The 24,354-nt window shown below is 42.6% G+C and overlaps 1 protein-coding gene across 3 annotated transcripts in view; it reads right to left on the reverse strand.

Moving 5' to 3' along the window:
• The window catches only part of rev3l (REV3 like, DNA directed polymerase zeta catalytic subunit), a 96,258-nt gene that overhangs the window by 23,573 nt on the left and 48,331 nt on the right, over window positions 1-24,354 (reverse strand). For all 3 annotated transcript variants that reach the window (XM_035995770.1, XM_035995771.1, XM_035995772.1), the window contains exons 7-13: window positions 23,623-23,727; window positions 19,201-19,285; window positions 13,464-13,606; window positions 12,666-12,794; window positions 10,181-10,412; window positions 8,414-8,556; window positions 460-4,285 (exon numbers count right to left, since the gene is read on the reverse strand). In XM_035995770.1, coding sequence (XP_035851663.1) covers window positions 460-4,285; window positions 8,414-8,556; window positions 10,181-10,412; window positions 12,666-12,794; window positions 13,464-13,606; window positions 19,201-19,285; window positions 23,623-23,727 — 4,663 coding nt within the window. The remainder of the gene's footprint in view (window positions 1-459; window positions 4,286-8,413; window positions 8,557-10,180; window positions 10,413-12,665; window positions 12,795-13,463; window positions 13,607-19,200; window positions 19,286-23,622; window positions 23,728-24,354) is intronic.

Consider the following 24,354-nt stretch of genomic DNA (forward strand, 5'->3'; position numbering starts at 1 on the left):
CTGTTGAATGCATGATCTTCCTCATAATACATTTACAAAGCTATTTTTTTGGTATATTTTGAAAGCTTAATTGTTTACGTTCATGTTTACTAGCTTTTCTTTGCACATTGCTACGTTTCTCTGCGGCACCAACTGCACATGCATGCTTGCAGGTGTGCATGTGGAGATGTAAGCAAAATGGAAAGCCACCTGTAAAGACATTGTTCCATAACACTACTAGTGGTCAAAAACTCCACAGGGTAACTTTAAGTAACCACTAATTTATGTGCTGAAACATATGTGACGCTAAAATCGACTGATAATATAAGCCATGCTGATGTATCGGTCAGGCTCCATTTCTTACACGGGAGGCTTTTCAGATGCATTTGTACATTTAGTCCACACACAGCTTATTCATATGCAATATACCTTAAATATAAATATTACTTCAACTTGTGGCGTTGGTGCGAATAGTCTTACATTGGTTTCCCTGGCACATCAGAGGGGTTGCTGCAGAAGGGCTCCTGGAAGGTGGCCTCCGACATCTCCAGGTCCAGCAGAGTGCTGAGGATCTCCTCCCGGCTTGGAGGAGACATAAGGGGCTTGAGAATGTGGGCTCCGCCTCCTGCTCCCCGCAGCAGCTGGCTTGCCCGCACCTGGGATAGTGAGCTGATGGAGCGCGGAGAGCTACTGGACGATAGTCCATCAATGCCCTCCAGAAGCTCTCCTGTTGGTGAGCCCTCATGGTCAACGAATGACGCAGAGCTTAAAGGCAAAGGCAGGACAGGATCGAAGACGGAAAAGAGCAGCTCTTTTCTCTCACAGTGAAAGTCTTGAAAGGGGCTCAGTGTATGGGCTTTACCTAAAGAGAAGTCCCACTCTCTGCTTTGGATTTTCTCTGAGTCGAGGAATGCCAGGTGATTTGATTCAGACTCCCCGTTTTTGGGTCTATCAAATAGGTCAGGGCTGACAAGCCCTGCTTTGTGCCAGTCAGAGCCTCTTTGAAGCTCCTCCCCAGAATCAAACAGCCTGTCACGTTTCTTCTCAAAGCCCAGTGCTGGAGCGGATACAGCTTCCTGGCTGACATCACTCAGGAACTTAACTGGTAAATTTTTATCCGTCAGGACAAACTGACTGCCGCTGTATGGGCTGGAGAACTCCGTCTGATCAATGGCATTTATATCAAAGGTATAGTTGTGTGGGAGCTCTGGTGACAAGCTGTCCTCTATGAAGTTGCAGCTGTCCAGGCCTGGGTCTGACAGGAAGAGGGGGCAATCATCCGCCACGTTGCCCTCCTGCTTCACTGATAGATTTGGCTGAGTGCTGCTTGCCTTGCCTTTCCTGATTCTGGGCTTTTTGTCCTTGGGAGTAGATTTTGGGGCCCTGGGTTTCCGTGGAGCGGTGGAGGGTGCTCTTTTGGGATTAGCTGGCTTAGTTGTGGGATCTAGTAGCACTGTGGCCTGAGCTATGGCAGTGAAGTGGCTGTCTGTACCGACCACTTGTAGAGGAAGAGCCTGTCCCTGCTGCCTTTTCTGGAGAAGCTGCTTGAGGACAGTTAAGCCAGAGGGGGTCTCATAGAGATTGGGGATCTCCCCGTTTTTAGGGCCCGAGTGTGGGAAGGCTGCTGCTAATTGGGAGTCTTTACTGTTTTCCAGAAAGGGTCTACCAGCCAAAAGAGGTGGAGGAGCCGTGCACGCCTCTTGTGAAGCCTCTGCCTTTACTCCAGTGGTCTGGCAACCTTGTTGCTTCAGCTGAACCGGTGATGAAAAGCTTTGGTTGACCTCCATGATGGATGTCTCACAGTCCTCAACCTTTGGTTCTATAGACTGGTCTACTGAGTTAGAGGCTAATATTGATGCGGGCTGGGAACTGCCATGGCTGTTGCCATCTGTGCTCACTGGCTGCTGAAATGGAGGGACGTATTGAGAGAAACTCTGGGAAGGAGGTAACTCATCCTCTGGGAAAAGGAGCTGGGAGGTGTCTTTACTTGAGTCACGGCTTTTGGGTTCCTCGGTCTTCTTTTTGCGAGACTTTCGAGGTCTTATGGTGGTTATAGAACTGTTGGCGGTGCATTCAGCTGCATCTTTAGCCTTCTTCCTCTGTATTGGAGCAGCACCACTCCTTTGTCTTAATTTCTGTTTTTTGGGATTCTCTTCCTCCTGAGGCTTAGTAACAGACCTGCCTACTTTCCTTTTAGTGTCTGTGGATTTCTTCGGTTTGGCAGCTTGACGCTTCTTTTGTGCTCCTTTGGTTGAAGACACTGTGTGCGGCTTGTGAAATGCAGAACTAAGACATGGGTCACTGAGTGGGTTTATCATGTGTTCTGAACTCATGCTGTCCAATAGAGGGTCACTTGGTGACCAACAACGAGGGGGTGTTGAGTGTGTGGGGCTTGGGGATCTATCAGAGAGGTAGCCCAACTCTTCCATGACATCAGTATACTCAATGTCATGGTCATCAGTAAGCTCACAGTAACATGGCCGAGGGGGCGGTAAAGAGGGTAGAATTGGGCCTCTCTGACAGCCTTTAGTCCTTCTGACCCTAACACCCTGTCTTACCCGAGGTTTTGAGGAGTTGCCGACTGTTTTCTTATTTGTGGGGTTGACCTTTGCCTTTCTTTTGGGCTGTTTTTTTGCCTTTGGCTCAGTTATGGGGAACTTGACAGCAGTGGATTCTGGCACCTTGGGCCAGAAATCCTTAAGAGGGGCTAGTTGGTTGTACTGCTGTAGCTTGTCTGGCGTCAGCAACACCAACTGCTCCTCTGCATTCACTTTGGACATCTTCACCAGCATGTTTTTCTGTCCTTTGAACCTGTTGATAATAATGTACTTGATGATGATAGGGGGTTCCTTCTTACGACGTTTCTGGTATTTTACTTCCTGCCCACTGGGGACATTGGGGTCATTCAACCGTTCTTTGACGGAGGCTGGAGTCTTAGAATGAGTGACACCCAAGTATTCTCCATCCTCGCTGTCATAGATCATCTTCCGTTTGGCCCTCAGGGTGTATTTACTACCAGGCAATGCTGAAGGCTTAGTACAGGTGACCTTAGCTGATAAATCGTGTAATGGGCTTAACATTTCCTCTGCAGAGTCTTTAGCTCCTTCAGAAAAACTGGCAGTGGTGGCGGCCGGGGGCTCTGAAAGCGGTTCTGTCTGTTCATTTACAGACCTCTCCTCACTTACTGGCTCCTTCTCTGTGATTGGCTCTCCCTCTATTACTGGCCCATTTTGAATTTGCTCAGACTCTTTTATTGGCCTATCCTCCAAAGCTGGCATCTCGGTGTCTGAGGTCACTGGACAAGCAGGTGTGGTTGAGGTGAGGCCAGTGCAACCCTGGCTGTCAGAGGTGGAGCTTTCAACTGTGTCTAATTTGTTTCTCTGCCCTGCCATTCCCAACCTTTTTTTACACACGTTTAGCCTAGATCTACGAGGCTGGGCCTGTTCAAGCTTGCTGCAGGGATCAGCCGGCTTTTTGCTCCCAGCTTTCTTCCTACTCAGGCAGTTGGAGAGGATGACACTTGGGAAGAACTTGTAATGTGCTTCCTGCTGGGCCACTATTGTCCTGTCAGTCTTATTTTCCTGATAGTCCTCGTACCTGATTTTGAGTTCACCAACATCTCCCTCCTCACTGTCCTGGCCCATTTCTTCCTGCTGAGGATCAAGAAACTCATCCTCCACCATGGGTGACGGGGCTGAGGAGATGTTCCTCAGGATGGGGCTTTTACTGTCCTTCTGGCTCAGCTCCAGCTCTGTCTTAGCTGTGCAGTTTCTCAGCTCTGAGTAACAGAGAGAGAAGGTCCTGTGATTCTGAAGGATGGACAGACAGTTTGTTTCTACATTCTTTATGCTGCTGTACTTCCCGTTTTTGGTTACCTTTCCATTACCAAATGGGAAACTTTCTAGGTCTGTCTTATCCAAAGCTATGGAGGTTTTCTGGTCATAGGTGTACATGGGTCGTATGTCTTGTTTGTCTACGCAGACGGGAGACACCTCAGGGTGATTGAGTAACTTGCAGGGGATGGGATGTTTGACTGGCGGGATGTAGGGGATTTCTTTATTAAACTTGAACCCTGTTGAACTGTCCTGGCTGCTTTTTGATTGAAAGTGCATGTCAAGTGGTTTCTCCGTGTCAAGCACATTAACTGGTCTGTGCTCAGGGTGCTTGCACTCAAGAAGGATCTTCGCTGGAGAAGGTGGCTCCAGGTGAACCGTCTCCGCGGAGAAGGGATTTTTTTTCCCGAGCATCTTTTCTGTGACTATGAGAGAAGACTGGGTCCTGGAGCCACTGTCCGTTAAGGATGAATCTATGGATACAACAGAAGAGGCATGTGAAATCTTTAATTTGTATACAATTACTTATTTCTCTTTAAATCAAGATGAAATGATCTTTTAAAAACTTTAGATTTATTAATAATTAAAGAAAATATTTGAGGTGTCACTCCTAACTTTAAGGCTCCTTAGTTTTTGGTTTAAAAGAAAACATTGTAGCAATAAAAGAAGCTCCTCAGACTGAGAGAAATTAGAGGTCAAAAGGACTCATAGACTGTAGTTGCAGTCCTAATAACAGTCTGTAATGTCCTAATGTGTAATGGCAATGTGTTTCAGTGCGTAAGTGAAATTTTACAACCATGCTGTAGTGGCCATACAATAAGGTTGCATTTAGCTCACTAACAAATCAAACCAATCCATTAACACCGGAGATGAAGGCTTGCACAATGCTATGCTACTTGGACACTGGAACAATACAGTTTGCAGTGCTGATGACCTCAGCAGTCTGACACAATAAATCATCAAACCAAAGCTGCTCTTCAGACAATGCATAAAGTCACGTTAATGAATCTCCAACTACAGTGGTGCTCATAAGTTTATGAACCCATGCTAAAGTTGACTAAAAAGAGGAATAAAAAAAATCATCTTTTGGAAATTGATCTTAATGCCTTAATTAAAAAAATGAGGAAAAATCCAACCTTTAAGGACACCAATTTTCATTGTGAATGAATAATGTATCGTAAATAAATAAATGTTCTTCCTTAAAATACAGGGGGCATAAGTAAGCACACCCCTATGTTAAATTCCCATAGAGGCAGGCAGATTTTTATTATTAAAGGCCAGTTATTTCATGGATCCAGGATACTATACATCCTGATAAAGTTCCCTTGGCCTTTGGAATTAAAATAGCCCCACATCATCACATACCCTTCACCATACCTAGAGATTGGCATTCCATAAGATCATCTCTCAATGCAAATCAAACCAGCTATTAGGCTAACTGAAATATTTTTTTAATTAAGGCATTAAGATCAATTTCCAAAAGATGATTTTTTTTATTCCTCTTTTTAGTCAACTTTAGCATGGGTTCATAAACCTATGAGCACCACTGTATAAATAATACATAAATTAAGATGATTTTATTGCCATCACTGGATTATACAGTAAAATCTGTTCTATATGTAGAATTACCAATTAGAATTAGAATTAGAATTATCAAAGTATGAGGATTTGTTTTGTCACATGCTGATGGTATTTGATGCCAGATACAATATAGTCGACTTAACTGCTCAATAATGATGTTTTGAGCTTGACGTCGACTAGTCGCTGATCAGGTGTTTTGTCAATAACGACATAGACCAGTAGCACTGTCTCTTGCAAAATTAGTCAAAAACCCAGCTGATTTGAAACTTTGTTTGAAAGCCACGGAAAGTTTGGGACTGAAGTAGATGGCGTGAGAGGAGAGCTGCCTTGTAGCTGTTTGGACTTCTGCTACGCTGAAATGGCGTTTGCAGTCAGCTGTTGGTGTAAAGACATGCAGGAGCTACGGTGCTAATGGTACAGGCTGTCGAGCATCAGATCAGTGGATTATCACACGGCGCCCAACGCAGGAGGTTTTAGTAGCACTAGACTTTAATGGCCATTTAAATTGTGTGCACAGTGCACACATAACTAGGCATAAACCCAATGCATTTGTTACCAACAAGAGCGGACAATAGACTTTTGTTACGAGAGTAGCGTGAGTCAGAGCGAGAATGGCAGGTGCGTTGAGTGAGTAACATCAGTGGTCAAGCAAGGAGAGCGAGCGGTAGCGGTGTCGGAGTTAGTGGTGCTACAAAATTTGGTATTGATCCGATACCAAGTAAATACAGGGCCAGTATCGCTGATACCGATACGATACCGATACTTTTTAATAATCAAGGTGGACGCATCATCAAATTGCTAAATCTGAATGAATTCTCATGACCTTTAAGTGGTTTTGTGATTTTTCCTTTGGCTTATTAATAAGTTAAAATCCAGGACAGAATTTTCATATGCTTGTATAAATTTGTTGTGTTACCACTGTATCTTACAGCCTTTTTACAAATTATACAGCTTGCCGTTGTTTCATTTGTGGCCTGATAATATAGCCACACGGTGCTCCTCTTCCTCTCTGCCACTCTTCTGCTCCGTCGCTGTCCAGCTTGTGTGTGTGTGTGTGGTGGCCGCCGCCGGGCCTGGCTGCTTGCTTGCTTGTTTGCCCGGCGCTGCTGAGTCATGTGACGGTAAACATCAAATCACAAGAGGGGGGGGAGGAGCAAAGTGTGCCTGCACCGTGCTGTGACAGGAGCGGCACTTAAACAGACACAGACAGCCAGGTCGCCTCTTTGATGAAACCAAAGCAGTGCATACTGGAGAGAAACTAAAACTGAAGTATCGATCTTATTACACTGGTATTGATCAATATCAATACCAACATTGGTATCGATATTATTGATATTTGGAACGATCCGCCCACCACTAGTCGGAGTGTAAAGGGGGGGGGAGAAAGAGTCAGCAAAGACGGTGTAAAGTGAGTTAAGAGTGAACAATAAAGCAACAAGCTTCTCAAGACACAGTGGCTTCATCTGTTGTTAAATTTAAAAAATCTAAAGTCATGCTACCCCTAGAGTGAAGTCAGTTTTTGGTTACACTTTACTTGAAGGTATCTACATAAGAGTGACATGACACTGTCATGAACGTGTCATAAACAACAACGTTTATGATATAACGCTTCTTTTCGCTTTGAGTAAGTGTCATTCGGTTTTTGTCATGACAAGTTATGGTTAGAGTTAGGGTTCATGTGTCATGACAGTGTCATGTGCTCATGACACTGTCATGTCACTCTTATGTATGTAGATACCTTCAAGTAGTGTTTCTTCTTTGTTTCATGTATGAAATCTGTAACAGTTTATAAAATATCTCAAATATGTTTTATGAAATCTATCTTATCTATTTAATCTAAGCAGGTATCAATCTATCAAATGTAATTTGTTGCTCACACCCCTGTGTATTGATTCACTGACCCAGACCGGTCACCTGTCAAACATACAGTAGAGCGTTTCAATCATGGAACATGATGTCATTCATAGCAACGGGGTCAACCCCCTGAACTTTTTATGTCATTTAGGAGGATTCCTAGCGGTAAGATAAGATCCTTTGTGAATACAGTAATCTGCTGTAATTACAAACTGGCTCCAGTGGTACTAATTAGACTGCAGACTATTTCCTCCGTCTATTCCCAGGTCTGACATTTAAAGCAGAGGATGTTTTATATTCTTGTCCTTTATCTCTCTCATCTTAAGTGTTAGGTGTTAAGAGGCAGCTTGTACCTCATTGGCTGCTGTTCAAAGACAGCTCTAGTTGTATTAAAAGGAACAGGCTGACTTATTGGAACTTTGTCTTATTCCCCGTATCCCCCAGAGTTAGATAAGTCCATACATTCTCATCTCCGTGCGTGTTGTAACTCTGTCTGACGGCTCCACCGGTAGCCTAGCTTAGCACAGATCCTGGAGGTAACCAGCTCCATCTAGCCTACTGCTCCCAATAAGTGACAAAATGACCCCAACATTTTCCTATTTACATGTTGTGATTTGTATAGTCACAGCGTGTACAAATAACAAGGTCACATGACACACAGCCATCTTCTAACCGTATATAAACTGGGAACTATATTCTCAGAAGGCGAAGCACTGCTACTTCTGCTACTTGGGCGGAGTGATTTGCTCGCAGCACCTGAGAAGCCCCGTGGTGAGGAGCAGAGAGTAACAACGCTGCTTTTCAGGTGTTGCGCTAATCACTCAGCCCAAGTAGCAGTGCTTCGCCTTTCTCTAACATTTTCACCCCAACCCCGCCAAGCTTTGAATATTCGCTGTTGATAAGTATTGAAGCTTCGAAGCTTAAAAAATGGTGTTCGGGACAGCCCTATCAAATACACATCCCAGTGTCATGCACTGTGTTGAATCCCAGCTCCCTCGTAATGAAATTAGATTGTACAGCCATAACCGGGTGTCAACTGAGACTGTTATTGACCGCCGCTGTCAGATGTGTACTCTGATATCCTCGGTGTTACATCAGCAGGGGATGTAAGATAAGCGTCAGAGCAAACTGACATTTAAGTGCCGTCTCAGCATGCGATGACTCACCGCTGCTCTCGTCTGCGGCCCCGTCAAGCTGGGGGATGGACAGGTTGGCGAACAGAGAGTTATTCCCGCTCCACTCCATGTCTTCGTCAGAGGACTCCTGCTGCTCGTCACTGGAGCAGTCCTCGTGCTCCTTCACACCCGGCCTGCACACACAGGGATCATCACGGGAACATTGATTAAGCAGCGCACAGGCACCGCTCGCTGTGGACAACCTTCATCTGATGGCCGAGCGGCTGCTGGCTCGTGTAGGAGAGCACAGTTTGCATTGCTTGGTACTTACATTACTCTTTCCTAAACTGGGCAGAGACTCAGACCGAGCCCAATGTTAATCACCTCGGTCTATTCACTATAAGAATAAGGGGTGGGGGGAAAAAAAGAAATCGAAAACCGTATGTATCGTGATTTTTGACGATTTGTAAAATTGATACTTTTCCCTAGAATCAATAATTTGGAATTTTTGTTTTTACCAATGATTCACCTTAATAATTTGTGTTTATAGGGTACTGCCAAAGGCGACTACATCATATCCGGTTCCATCTTTGAAAGCAGAAAGTCCATCTTATGTTCTTTACAAAGTAAATAAATGTCAGACTGACTGAACGACACACGTGATGTGCATTCTTCTTAGAAAACTATCAGTTTTTAGAAATGTCACATGATATATTGTCTCTAGAAGTGTATTATTCACCTTTTTGTTTTTGTTAAAGAAGTAAAAGAAAATCCCAATACTCAATACTATCGAATCTCAATACTTAATAAATGAAAATCGCAATACAAATCCAATCGGCACCCATGTAACGGGAAAGAATCGAATCGGGACAAAAGCATATCCTCCCAGCCTTTATAAGAACCAGGCCAAATTTCTGCCATATCAGTTTGACATTCAGGTTTAGAGGGTTTGTGCCGCCCAACTACCTGTCCGCAGAAATCTGCAGGTCCATATTTTTCGTCTTGCTTTGTGTTAAAAGTTGTTGTCAATATTTTCAAAAATATACATTTACCATTAGAAACCAAATATCTCTAATGTGCAATTACGAGCAGCTGTACAAGAACGTTGCCAAAATAAAGTATTAGATTGCCAAAAATTAGTAGTCAAATGAAAACCTTTCTGATCACAGAATAAGTAGACAAGATTGTAAATGTGACCAGACATTCAATGGCAGCTTTCAGTCTTGACAATCCGTTTGATATCCAGCTCTAGTCTCATCTGCACACATCATGGAGGCAGGTCTGAGCACTTTAAACACTCCTTTGTGTTCCATTTGTAATACTCATATTTTGCCTACATTTGTTATTAAATTGGGCTGTTTCTGATACAGATAACACTGCAAAAGGGGACAAATTGTGTATTAAATGAACACCTAACTGATTGTTGTATAAAACTACATTTTAGTCGATTTCACTTAAATACAACAGAGACATAAACACTCTGCACTCTACAACTTACCTCTCCCAAACTGTTAAGTTCCTGTTGTCTTTATGTTTGAAAAAGAAAAATGGACCGCAGAGAAAATCAAACCGATATTGTTCTTATGTAAGTCTTGTACGGAAGAGGATTAGGGTCACATGAGAACATTTTAAGTCAGAATTCTGAGAAAGACTTCTTTTTTCTCAGACTTCTGACTTTAATCTCAGAATTCTGAGTTTAAACTCAGAACTGAAATAAAAGGTTCACACGTGGCCCTAATCCTCTTCCGTAGCCATGTCATCTACACGGCTGTGCTAAAATAAAAAATAAATTAAAAAATACAACAGAGACAAGCTTGCCTTGGTGAGGGCGAGTTCTCAGGAGGCTGGTTGTCCCACCGCTGTGACATCAGCACGCTGAGCTCGGCCTCTACCTTGTCCAGCTCGGGCCCGGCCTCCTCCTCATCACTGTTGCAGTGGTAGCTCCCGGCACCAGGAAGGGACTGGGAGTTCTGCCTGACGGGGGTCCTGCAGAAACCATCACTCTCCAGTCCTGCCAGCAAATCGATGATGGCCTGGTCTTGGCTGTTGTCTGCATGGACGACAAAGGCACAGCATTTAAAAGAGATTACATCACGTGGCTGCAAGCAACAACTTTAATCTTGCCCAAATCAATCAATTTAATCTAGGGCTGCACAATTAATCACAATTTCATTAAAATCGCAATATGGACTAGTGCAATATCCAAATCGCAAGGGGGGGGGGACACAGAGAGAGAGAGAGAGAGAGAGAGAGAGAGAGAGAGAGAGAGAGAGAGAGCGAGAGAGAGAGAGAGAGAGAGAGAGAGAGAGCGAGCGAGCATATCTGTCTATATGGTTCATACTGAATATATTATTCTTACTACTATTATGTCACTGCTACTACATTGCACATATCTATACATGTTGTTCATACATTGTTCATATTACATAGCCATATTTATTCTGCTCTTATAAGGTAACTGCTAATACACTGCACATATTTATATTTAATTTATATTACTCTAAACCACCTTCTGTTAACCAACTGTACACTACTGTCTACACTGCACTAGATTTCTTGTCTGTCTATACCATGTCTATACTTTGTATATCACATTGCACTTTTCTGCTCTTTTTGACCTTCTGGTTGGACACAAACTGCATTTCGTTGTCTTTGTACTTGTACTCTGCACAATGACAATAAAGTTGAATCTAATCTAATATTTGTTAAAGGCAAAATATGTGTCAAACCATTCTGAATGAAGTGCTGTGGTGCTGCAGAAACATCCCGGCCTACATATCCTATCCTACAGACTAAAGAAAACATCTTTGTTTGGTACAGATCCTCGCAAAAAAAAAAAATCACAGTGTTATAATTTTAATATTTCTTTTTTACTTTAATATTTTTTAATGAGTTTCAATGAAAATGAGATCAATGATAGAAAAATGATCCTTCCCTCCAATGTCGTGGATGGCAGTTGCAATATCAGTCAAAATAATCACAATTAGATATGTTCCTCATATCGTGCAGCCCTAATTAAATCAAGGCTATGAATTGGCTTAACCTTTTAAACCCTTGACTTTTTGTTTCTCATTAATAATAATAATAATAATAATAATAATAATAAAGAAAACGTCTAAACATGATAGATATGAGTCAAGTTATAACAAAGTGATACATTTTTAATATGATTTCTAGTTTCTTAATGGACATACCACAAGAGTAAGTTGCGTTGGTTCTAGCAATATGTGTATGACTTCTGTATGTTCCCAACCGACTGAGTTATTGGTTAATGAATTCATTGGAATCACTTACCAAGTATCACATCTCATATCTGTAGCCTTTTCCCCTGGCTATTAGAAGCACAACGCTCATTAAGGTGCTGCATAGTACAGTACAGTGTGCAAATAATAACAATCACTGTTATTGATTGGATTCATGGCTCTTAATAACTGTAACGTAGCATTTGGTTCCGTTCACACACAGTGCATTTACTACATTTCCTTCAAAACCCCCCGAGAAAATGCTTACACACAGTCATTTAATTATAAATGTAGTTGACAAAAGATGCTGTATCATAACATTGCAGTCTCTATTTTGCAACTAAAATTACTTACTATACTTTGATTTGATTCTAGAAGTGAAAGAACTACATTTGAGATGCCATACAAGAGATAAAAAGGCTGTTGATAGAATGAGACATGAGAGACAGTGTGATGAGAAAGAAAACCGTGAGATAAATACGTTGGGATCATGAAAAGTGAACATTTGAGAAACTATAAAAACAGAATAATGAACAACGAATAAGCCTATTAATGACATGAGAGGGCTTTACATAAATGTAAGTTTTAAATTAGTAAATTCCGCCGGATGTCCCTCATTTTCAATGTCCGTCCCCTTCCTCTTTCTTTGTGTTGGTGTTCTAACCTCTGGTGGATTTGTGAGGACTATGGTTAACTGCTCCTCAGATCTCTGCAGGGTAAATCCAGACAGATAGCTAGACTATCTGTCCAATCTGAGTTTTCTGTTGCACGACTAAAACTACTTTTGAACGTACACGTTCCACCAAAAGTTCCTTCCTGAGACTATTTAGCAGCGTCACTGTTGCTCTGTGCGCCATTTAACGCCACCCAAGACAATTGTGATTGGTTTAAAGAAATGCCAATAAACCAGAGCACATTTTCCTCCCATCCCAGAATGCTGTGTGGACTAGCCAGACCCTCCTCAGCAGCGCTGTGGAGGAAGGTCTGGCAAAGTGAGACTAGTTTAAACACTAAAAGGGATGAAAGAGTGAGCGTGTCAGAGCTGCGTGTGGCTCTCGTACCTAACAGGGGCGAGTGGTTGGATGTCTGGGAGAGTGGGAGGAAGGTCTGACTGTTTTCCAGGAGACTCAGGATGGCCTCCTCATCAACGACAGCCTCCTCTGGGATTTTAACACTGCTCCTCACAGAGTCTGGGAGACAAGAGGACTGTTAGCATCACTGAAACGCCACACTTTATACATCAGGCAGACCTGGATTGAGATAATCTAAAAAGAGAGGTACAGACAGACAGACAGACAGACAGACACACACAGACGAAGAACACACACTGACACACACACAGACAAAGACACACTGACACACACACAGACAAAGACACACTGACACACACACAGACGAAGAACACACACTGACACACACACACACACACAGACAAAGACGCACTGACACACAGACAAAGACACACTGACACACACAGACAAATACACACTGACACACACACGAAGACACACTGACACACGTTTTGTGATCTAACACAAAACAAAGTGAATGAACACTAATGATTACTTCAGATATCAATGATATTGTAATGTATATTGATATATTAAGCAATGTTCTCTTATTCCATAACAAGAAAATATACATAAATATAATAAGGTCAATGGAAAGGCTGTAAACAAATACTGATTGATACAATCAATAGCTCCAGGCCAGACCTAAGTTTCAAGAAAAAACATTTCACTTCACTTTGATTTCAGCCATATTGCTCTTTGTGTGTGATTTTCTTGGTAAACTCTATTTCAGCATTTTATTAGCACAGGTTCCAAGCATCCCCAGTAGTACAGGAGGTCTTTCATCACCTGGCTGCGAGTGCCTGTGCACCTCCACAGCATTAGCGGGGGTACACGTCAGTCCCTCGGGGGTCAGGGGGTCAGAATGGAGAGTCAAATCACCGAGAAGATCCTCTTGGTCCTCCCTCTCGCTAACACACGAACCTTGTGTCCTGAGCAGAGGAAGACAGAAATTAACGTTTCCTTCTAGAATTACATTTTATCTTTTTCTTTCTTTTTTTTGGCATACGTTCTATGAGGAGGTCCTCAGGCTCGAGGATTCCGGGAACAAACAACTATTTACTGCAACACAGAAAACACAAACTTTGATTAACCGTTAGCTTAATTACCGAGCACTGGTATGATTTTTCTAAGACCCCAGTTAAAGTTAAGCATATACTAAAAACAAGCAGACAGGTCAAACACATGCAAGACATGAGCATCAGTGGAGTTACCTGAATCACAAAGCAGAGGACCTTCTGGTGTCTGCCCCCATGCAGTCATGTTTTATTAGCATCTCTTTACTGTGGGTCTTAATCAGGGGAAGTGCTCCGTTTACTCTGTGTGAATGTGTACAAAGTGTGTGTGTGTGTGTGTGTGTGTGTGTGTGTGTGTGTGTGTGCACATTAAAGTGTGTGCAGCTAAGTGGTGTGTGTCTGTGTGCTGGAGAGGGAATATGAATGGAAAACAGACAGGCAGGCAGCCAACACTCTGGCTTTGTATCCCTCCAGGTCGCTCTCAGCTACAGGCTGCCTATCCACGCTGCCCTACTGCAGCACCTAGCAACTCACCACTTAGTGACTCTGAAATATTGAAATGTAGACCAGGCAGAGTTCCATTTGAGGTGCTACTCCTGAACTGATCTGAACTAGAGGATGGATACCCAAACCAGATATTTAGAAATGATGTTCAGGTTCGGGCTCGGTCACATCAGCACGATAAGACATTGAACATCTTAAATTTAAAAAAGCTTATTATGTAGGTGCGTGCCTGTGTTAACGTGTGCTTGTTGCCCCGTGTGAGCCGATGACCTCATCTGTTGACATTTCCGAATGCCTTCCTACAGTTGCTTAATAAAAGCTTTCCACACAAACAAACGTACATGTGTCATTAGTGTGAGAAAAAAATGAGATTTTATCTGTGTCGGGCTCGGGTCGGGCAGAAACATCTTAATCCCCGTCGGTCTCGGGCCGGGCTTGGTTACTGCTCTGTCGGACGCGGGCCGGGCTCGGACAGAAAAATGCGGCCCGATCCGCACTCTAATCTGAACCCTGTGTGGAAGAAAGTTCTTCACATCTGATTAAAAAGCAGAGCGTTGCGCCAGAGAGGTTAGAGGTTGGAACTGAATATGAAATGCCCTCAGGCTATGGATTCAACCCTCCAGTGAACTTTCTCCAGTGACTGGGTCAACTGTAGCTGCAGGAAAAATTCAAGCTTAGACACACGTTGTGATAACAAGCCCTGAGAGCAGTGTGTGGACAGGTGAAGCTGCAGAACGCAGCGTCTGAGCCCAGCAGCAGCCCAGGGGAACAAAGTTTGCACTCCTGTGGAATGAGTCCAGATAGAACCACAGCATTGGTCCTCCACCAATGCTGTGGCAAACACCTTTCACTCACTTTAACCCTTTTGGATTTTCTAGGTCAAAATTTAAACTTTTTTTTCCCCCACTTTTATCCAAGTATTTTTTTTGTCACTTTTTCCGATGTTTGTGTTGATTTTTTTCTGCGCCTTTTGACGTTTATGTGGGGGTTTCCCCAAGATTTTTTCTGAAATTTTTTGCTCCAGATGCATTTAACTCTCGCGATGTCTTCTCGTTGAAGGAGCAACTTTTTCTTTTCTGGGTCAAAATTTTAAATTGCAACTTTTTTCGCTAACTGTTTGGGCGTTACTTGTGAAGAGTAATAGTTGTAAAGAACCATCCACGTTATTTATTTATTTTTTTTTTTTTAATTTGGTTGAAAGAAATCCAAAATTTCTGATATAGAAACTTTTTGAAAATGGGTCAAATTTGACCCAAGGACAACAGGAGGGTTAAATAATGAAGCAGGTAAAGCCAGCTTCATATTAAATGATGCAACCATGGCTGTAAACATATGAAATCAATGGGGGATTTTTGTCAGCGTGTGTGTCTGAGGTTCGGGAGAGAGATTTTACTGCAGTCTCATTGTCATTCTGCCGGGTCGTCTGAGGAAAGGGCTCCAGAGAGTCAGCGCTCACGTGCCGCTGTCTGGCTGTCTCTTAATTAGTCTGCTAGCTAACGACTTTAGAGGCGACGAGGGAGCGAGCCTGGCAGGCGTCAGGAGATTACTGCAGCGATTAACACATAAGCTAGCAAGCCACGCCCCCCCCCTCGCTGCCTTCACTGGCTCTGCTTTAATGTGAATGAATGATGGTCCTGAGCAGGGAGAAATACAAGGAGGAGGAAAAGGAGTAGATACCCTTCTAGGGCATATCATTGCACTGAGGTAACAGAAACCATTTTTACATGTTGTTATATCTGATGAAATGTTTCTGATGAATGAGATGAGGAGCTATAGTCGTTATGTGTGAGATATATATATATATATATATATATATATATACATACACACACACACACACACACACACACACACACTACCAGTCAAAAGTTTGGGGTCACTTAGAAATGTCCATTCCTCTCCATTCCAGACAGAATACCAGCTGAGATCAGTTGCATTGTTTTTTTAATCAGAGCAGCAGTTTTCAGATTACATTATGTGCTTACATAATTGCAAAAGGGTTGACCCCAAACTTTTGACCGGTAGTGTATGTATGTATATGTGTGTGTGTGTGTGTGTGTGTGTGTGTGTGTGTGTGTGTGTGTGTGTGTGTGTGTGTGTGTGTGTGTGTATATATATATATATATATATATATATATATATATATATATATATATATACACACACACACACACACAATTTTCAGAGGCTTTCATTTGGAAATGTAAAATGTTTAAATCATTAGCTTCTAGCAGTGTTATACTGTAAAGATCACATTCTACATTAGTTTAATACATTTTACAATACACTTTATAGAGATTACAGTAGGAACATCAATTTAACAGTAATGGCAACCAAACAACTGGCAGTATTACTGTATTATATACTGTATTATACTGCCAAGCTTAAGTACTGTAATAGCAACTGTTACAGTAATAAACTGTTTTAGATTACAGCACTGTATATCAACAGTTTCATGCTGGTGACTGTAGCTGCCAATAGTATACTGTAATTTAACAGAAACGTGTTAAGAGTGCACTCCATGCAGTAAAGGGTTAAGAGATTTGGGAGTGGCTGAGAACGATGACGTTGAGGACGTGCACTAGAAAGATGCGAGCGAAGCCATTCGGTCCGTTGTGGCAACGCTGCCGAATATCCAGAAGTTAAAGCCTGAGCAAGAACTATCTTTGCTGAGTTGTGTTGGTGGCCATGATGTTGTGGGCCTCCTCCCCACGGGGTTCGGGAACAGTTTAATTTTCCAGCTCGCTCCGTTAGTGGTGAAGGAGTTGGCTAAGGCTAACGCTAGCGATGCTAATGATAAATATAAGCCGATAGTTGTTGTCTGCCCTCTTGTTGCACATGCGCATGACATACGTCACGACCAAACGTTAGCGATTGGTTATGGCAGATCCAGAGTGGCTCTGGGCAGATCTGATAGTTTTAAACTTCAACAGAGTACCTACCTTCAAGGAAGTTAACACTTGTCAATGGAGAGTGGCCAGACTCTCTGTACAAATTAAATCTACCAGAGTCTGGTAGGACCAGGCTAATGGACCAGAGTCTGGTAGGACCAGGCTAGTGTACCAGAGTCTGGTAGGACCAGGCTAATGGACCAGAGTCTGGTAGGACCAGGCTAATGGACCAGAGTCTGGTAGGACCAAGCTAATGGACCAGAGTCTGGTAGGACCAGGCTAATGGACCAGAGTCTGGTAGGACCAGGCTAATGTACCAGAGTCTGGTAGGACCAGGCTAATGGACCAGAGTCTGGTAGGACCAGGCTAGTTTCCGAGCCCCTAAACCGGAGACATTTGAAACACTTCTGACCAGTTTTAGTTTAGAATCTGCAGGGTTGTGTGACGCCAACGTTTCGCCGCCTGATTGGGTCACAACTAGGGCCTGGCAATATATCGATATTATATCGATATCGTGATATGAGACTAGATATCAGTCTTAGATTTTGGTTATCATAATATCGTGATATGACATAAGTGTTGTCTTTTACTGGTTTTAAAGGCTGGATTACAGTAAAGTGATGTACTCTTCTAAACTTACCAGACTGTTCTAGCTGTTCTATTATTTGCCTTTTCCCTACTTAGACATTATGTCCACATTACTTTGTGGGCAATGGTGGCCTAAAGGTTAAAGAAGCTAAAGAGCTTGTACCGGGAGGTCGTCTGTTCAATCCCCAGACCGACAGGATAAAATCCGGGTGGGGAAAGTGAAAGAGCAGCGCTTGTCCCTCCCTCATTACCACCACTGAGGTGCCCTTGAGCAAGGCCCTTAACCCCAACCGCTCCAGTGGAGCTGCTCAGTGGCCAGCAGATCAGACTGTGGTTGTACCGGGCAGCTTCCAGGTATCAATGTGGAACTGTGTGAATGTGATCAGGGCGCTCCTGCAAAAAGAGAGGCTGCCTCTCAGTGAACCTTCCCCTGAATAAATAAGGTTAATAAAAATACTGATGATTATTGACAACTTCCGTGTAGACTACTTCAAAATAAAAGCACTTCCTGTGACGGTTCGCAGTAAAACTGAATTACTGTTAAACAAATAAGGTTGTGTACCTTTTCACATATCAGCTGTAAATCAAGTACTGTAAATAATGTAAATAGTGAGTTTTAATCACACTATAATTGACCATTTCCTTTAGAGTGTTTTAAACTAAACACAAATTTAGCGCATGCCCAGTATATACGAGAATGTTGATGAGATATGCGGTTTGGGCGTGTTAGTTTAAACTGAGATTCTTTTATTGGAGCTAAAAACAATTGTATGTACGGAGAGCGCTTTTGGCTCAAAGCTCCGCTTGAAAACCAAAAAAACGTAGCGGTGTAAATGTAGCCCGAGACAGTCAGGCAGGGGAAGAGCTGAGAGCCGCCAGCAAGCTCTCTGGGAGTGAGAGTGAGAGTGTGAGTGTGTGTGTGTCTGTTCCCACGCCACATTGCGCCCCCCCCCCCCCTCCTCTGTTCCTGTCTGATATCAGAGTTTGGTGAATAGAAGCCATCTGGATCTGATGCCCGGCTGCCGAGTCAACTGTACTTTTATTTATAACAGGAAATACTTTCCGCCTGTACAGTACATGGTGGGAGTGGGACGGAGGGATGTGTAAGATTTCACTCTCTCCCTCCCCCTTTCTCTGCAGCCGTTCTGCCTCCACCCCCTCGCTACATCTGTTCTGACTTCACTTTCTCCATCGCTCCTTCCCATGTCCCCCAACCCCTGCTGTCTCTCCCTCCCTCTCTCTCTCTCTGGCCCGAGAGGAAAGGAGGCGGACAAAGACACATGACATGAAGCTGAGAGGCACAGGGAAACTAAGGACATGCAACGGCTTCATTACAGCTTAATACAAAGAATCTGAGATGAATTTGGTCTGTGGGTTACTAATGTGACTGGAAGCATCTTGTGCTTCTTATGTTTCTCTCTTCCATGAGTCCCAGCTTCCTGCCAGTGACTCTCTGCTCTTCCCGGGACAGCTGTCCAACAATGACTTCCAGACATAATTTGGCATGAAACAGGGTGAGGAACTTACACGTCAAACTCATTCTCCTTCAGAATCTCCTTGAATCTCTTCATGAAGATTTTCTCGCTCTCCGTTGACGTGACAAACCCGCGATCTGGAAAACATCAGACAAACTAGTGTTTATTGTGCGTTTGTCTTTCCTGGAAACTGTCTGATCTAAGACTCCAGAGTTCTTCCAGATCCAAATTATCAGCTACAATTAAAACATTGTGGTCAGTAATTGCCGTAAAGTATGCCAGCAGTGGTCGCTGTCAGTGGAGTTATATCACTTAATCACAACAATAAAACAGGACTGGGTGTAATTTCATTACCAATCATTACTGAACAACAGACTCTCTTTGTGAGATCTGGACATTTGCACTCGAGGGTGTTTTGAGCCCCCAACATCTCCTTCCAGGCAGCGCTGCGACTGTTGACTTCAAGGCAACTAACCCTAACCCTAACCCAGCGCTGCCTGGAAGGAGACGTTGGGGGCTTAAAGTGCCCATATTATGAAAAAAAAAATCACTTTTTCTGTGATTTGGGGTGTTATGTTGTGTCTCTGGTGCTTCCAAACGCATACAAACAAAAAAAACATCCATGCTGTTTTGAGTGAGATACGGTTTCTGAATGTGTCCTGCCTTCAGTCTCCAGGTCAGCTGTTCAAAATCTGCACGGCTTTCTACGTCACTAGACGAGACGAGGGTGCTAGGGGGCTAACGGTTAGCATGCTAGCGCTAGCATGCTAGCTCGTTCTCAATGGCAAAACACTGCTACAACACACACAAATTCACCCTAATCTACAAAATAAATTGTATAGAACTACTTCCATGTCCCTGTTCTGCAGGTATTCCACACAAAGTTGGAAGTGCGCCCTCATTTAGAAGAAGTCTCCCGGCTAATCCTGCCTTGTACTGCTGAAGTTGGAGAAACAGCTAGCTAGCAATTGTGAGCTTACCTAGCTACTGAGCATGTGCGACTGCCAACAAAGATCTTACAGAAGTTGAGAGGTCTCACTCTGTAGCTAAAACAGAGAGCTCAACACACAGGGTGAAAAGAGGAGCTGCAGCAATGGGCAGTACAACAAAAATATGGTGTTTTTTGAAAATTAAACCATGTAAACCTATTCTGATACAACCTCAAATTACAATTATGAACCTGAAAATTTATGTTGCTTTTTCCCCACGTTATGCTTGCTTTTCTTTTACGTTTTTGTTGCTTATTTCAGCGTTTTTGGCACTTCTTTTCCATTAACACCAGTATATTCACCACTAGACCTATTTATTTGCACTAGTTTTACACTTATTTTTTTGAATTCATGGTCAATAAACCTCATTTATATGAAATTTTCTAATTTTTGTTTAAGAAAAAAGCAGAAATTATGAATGATTTTGACTAATGGTTAAGATCAGAGGAATGAAGGCAATGGATAATCATAGATCTGTCAAAGTTTAGTCAGGATAATGGTATGAAATTTAATACAACACCCAAAATTCTATGAAAGTAGAGAGCTGATCCTTAATTTCCTTATTGAAGAGCATCTTATGGAACCATCCATGTTATTTTGGGGAATTTTGGTTAAAAGAAACCCAAATTTATGACACAGAAACTTTGAAAACGGGTCATATTTGACCCAAGGACAACATGAGGGTTAAGTATCCATAGCAATTTTCTGATATTAAATGTACTTAAGTATTAGAAGTAAAAGTAAAAAAAACTTTGATTATGAACTTTATGGCCAAAGGTGTGTAACGTTATCTTCATCACTACTGTCGTCGGGGTGGTCATCGTCTGTTACCACGGCGGCAGAGCCTGCAGCAGGTACTTCCATGACGCTATCAGTCATTATGCTTCCTCCTCTTCTTCTTTAGTTTTGGTCTAAGGTTTTTTACGTCACCAACTTGAATGGAGGGTGCATTATCTTGGCAATTTAGGAGCAATGATTCGCCAAACTTCCTTTTTTTCAGTGTAATAAATTTCTTCTGATTTTATTTTGTAGTAATGAGTAACGAAGACACTGAGGGGAAATGTAGTGGAGTAAAAGTAAAAGTTTCCGGAAATATAACGAAGTAAAGTACAGATACGTAATATTTTTTCTACTTATGTACAGTAGTGCAGTATTTGTATTTCGTTACATTACAAAACTGCGGTTTGGCAAGATTATAGTTTTTGTTTGTGGTAAGAGGACAAAGCTCTCAGTTCTAAGAATGATGATAGCGTGACTTGTGTAGGTAATGGAAAAGTCACTGGAATGGGGCTCAGCAAACGACACAAAGACAAACATAACTGGCCAGCAAGAAGCTCAACATGATGAAACAATGTGGTTCGCCACAAAAGAATTTGTATTGCCTCAAAACACTGTCATAACTCATAGAAAGCAGAAAGGCTGGCACCACTGAAATGAGACCAGCCCGCCGCAGCTTTGAACATTTTTTTATTTAATTTTTTAAGATTCTTTTTTGGGCATTTTCGGCCTTTATTTTGATAGGACAGCTGAAGACATGAAAGGGGAGAGAGAGGGGGGGGGGAATGACATGCAGCAAAGGGCCGCAGGTCGGAGTCAAACCCTGGCCCGCTGCGTCGAGGAGTAAACCTCAATATATGGGCGCTATCCAGCTTTGAACATTTTTGATTGAATTATATTAAGCATGCTCCAGAACTTCCACTGTCTCTTGGTTATCCAACCTATAAGATCATTAATTACAACTTCTACCGAGTTACAGTGCTCAGCATAAGTGAATACACCCATGCTAAAGTTGAAGTTAAGTTAAAACTTAAAAGAGGAATAAAAACATCTTTTGGAAATTGATCTTAATGCCTTAATTAAAAAAATGAAGAAAAATCTAACCTTTAAGGACACCAATTTTCATTGTGAATGAATAATGTATCATAAATAAATAAATGTTCTTCCTTAAAATACAGGGGGCATAAGTCAGTACACCCCTATGTTAAATTCCCATAGAGGCAGGCAGGTTTTTATTTTGAAAGGCCAGTTATTTCATGGATCCAGGATTCCCTTGGCCTTTGGAATTAAAATAGCCCCACATCATCACATACCCTTCACCATACCTACAGATTGGCATGGTTTTATTTCAGTTAGCCTAATAGCTGGTTTGATTTGCATTGAGAGATGATCTTATGGAAAGTACCCCATGCCAATCTGTAGGTATGATGAAGAGTATGTGTAATGGAAACATTAGCTTGGTGCATATTAAAGAAAAATTGAGGGTTGCGTCTTGCTTGTACAATTTACAGCAGAAGTTCTCCGAGAATCTTTTTTATATCCAAGCTAAATTGGTCCCTAACCTAATAGACATCGAATCGGCAATGTAATCGAGTAGGGACCTTGTGGATCGGAATTGAATTGATTCAAGAAATCTTTGGCGATACTTGGGTTGGGTATCCTTTGGGTTTTTTCCGATAGCGGTGCTAAAACGATACTTTTAAAACAGTGCCAGTGCCTAAACGGTGCTTGAACCGATACTTAAAAAAAAAAAATAGCGTATTTTACAATACCTTTAAATGCACCACAAGGCTTACTAGTTTCAAATGAACGCACCGTCTGTGTTGTTTTTCCGACAACAGCAGCTGCAGACTGCTTAACGTCCCGCTGTTGGAATCCTCTACAGTAAAATACAGACACCCTTTACACCGTTTAGCTATCAGCATTTTAACCATGTTTAATCCAGCTGCTAGCTAACGGTAGGCTAACGTTACCTGCTGTCAAGTGAAGTATTAACTAGCGTCATGTGCAGCGATGCACGTGTTGCCTCTAAGGTCTGTTTCGGAGAATCACAGAGCAGCGCAAAAGGCATTTAATTGGCGAAATGAGGCACTGAAATCTGCGGTGTGATTCGGTCCGGTAGATACCGGTCGTTCAGGCACCCGTGCCGTATTAGCACCAGGTTTCGGTACCCAACCCCAGCGATACTACATATGGTCCGATACCATTTTTTGCTTCCCGATACCGATTCCAATACCTGAACTTGTGTATAGGCCGATACCGAGTACCGGTACCGATCCGTCACCACTGTGTGATATATATTTTATTATGTTTTAACAGCTGTATACTACTAGGGCTGGGTATCGTTCAAAAATGTTTGATATTGGTAACGATACCAATACCGTGACTTCCATACCGGTTCCTGAACGATACTTTCATCGATACCAATTTCATAAAACAAAAAGAATTTACATTACACATTACGGCACAAATCTTTTTATTTATTTTTCAGCTCCTACTACGTGAGCCATCTCTGTGTAACGCAAGTTTTTTTCTGCGTGCCTGTATGACGTGTAACGTTGGACAGCCAATCACAAACTTGATTAGTATACCGGTACCAGCATTTTAGGCAGTTTCAGAGGCTTTTCGAAATAACTCTAGGCGATACCCAGTCCTAGTTTCTTGTGCCACAATGATCAGAACGGAGTCTCCACTGTGGATCTGCTCACCTTGTGACTCGGGGGTTTCTACCTGGGAGGCCTGGTTCTTCTCTCTCCTCCTCTGCTTCTCGTCCTCCCAGATGGCCTGGAGGCCCGGGTTCCTGCCAATCTGATCTGGACACAGAGGACAGTCACAGCAGTGTGTCAGCTAACAATGCATCCATACTGTTACGCAGGTTTTTATTTGAAGGTCGAGCAGAAATAACAAATCAAAGCGATGCCAGGCTTAACCATGAAATTCTCATACATAATGTAGTTACATTTTGTTAACAGAGAGAGCAGTTTTGATACACTGTTATAGAGGAGATGGAAAAGTAGGAGTCAGAACACAGGCACTGCCTGTCCTGGAGTTGCCTCTCCTTTCCTTTCTTCACTCTAAGGACAGATGCTCGTTGTGGTTTACGACTCTGCGTCCAGCCTGATCTACATCATAAGTACTGGAGAAATGTTGGACTTTAATACTAAGAAACCATGTGTCAGCAGTCCACTACAAAGCCCGTCTGTGATTGGCTACGACTGAAGGGATGTAAAAGGGAAAATATCCTTTGTTTGTTTGAGAGCCTGGTTCAGATTGACACTGTGGACAAAGATGGTTTTCCCATATAAAGCCAGAAACAAAGGCATATCCTTGGCATCCCAGTTAGAGGGAAAGCCAAAAAGATGGGTGTTGTTTTTATGTTTTTGTTTTCAATTTAAACCATGCCAAGTTTTTAGCTTTGTTACCAACATGTGGCGACTAGT

The sequence above is a fragment of the Sander lucioperca genome, chromosome 19, assembly GCF_008315115.2.
Source record: "Sander lucioperca isolate FBNREF2018 chromosome 19, SLUC_FBN_1.2, whole genome shotgun sequence".
In the NCBI taxonomy this organism is placed as follows: Eukaryota; Metazoa; Chordata; class Actinopteri; order Perciformes; family Percidae; genus Sander; species Sander lucioperca.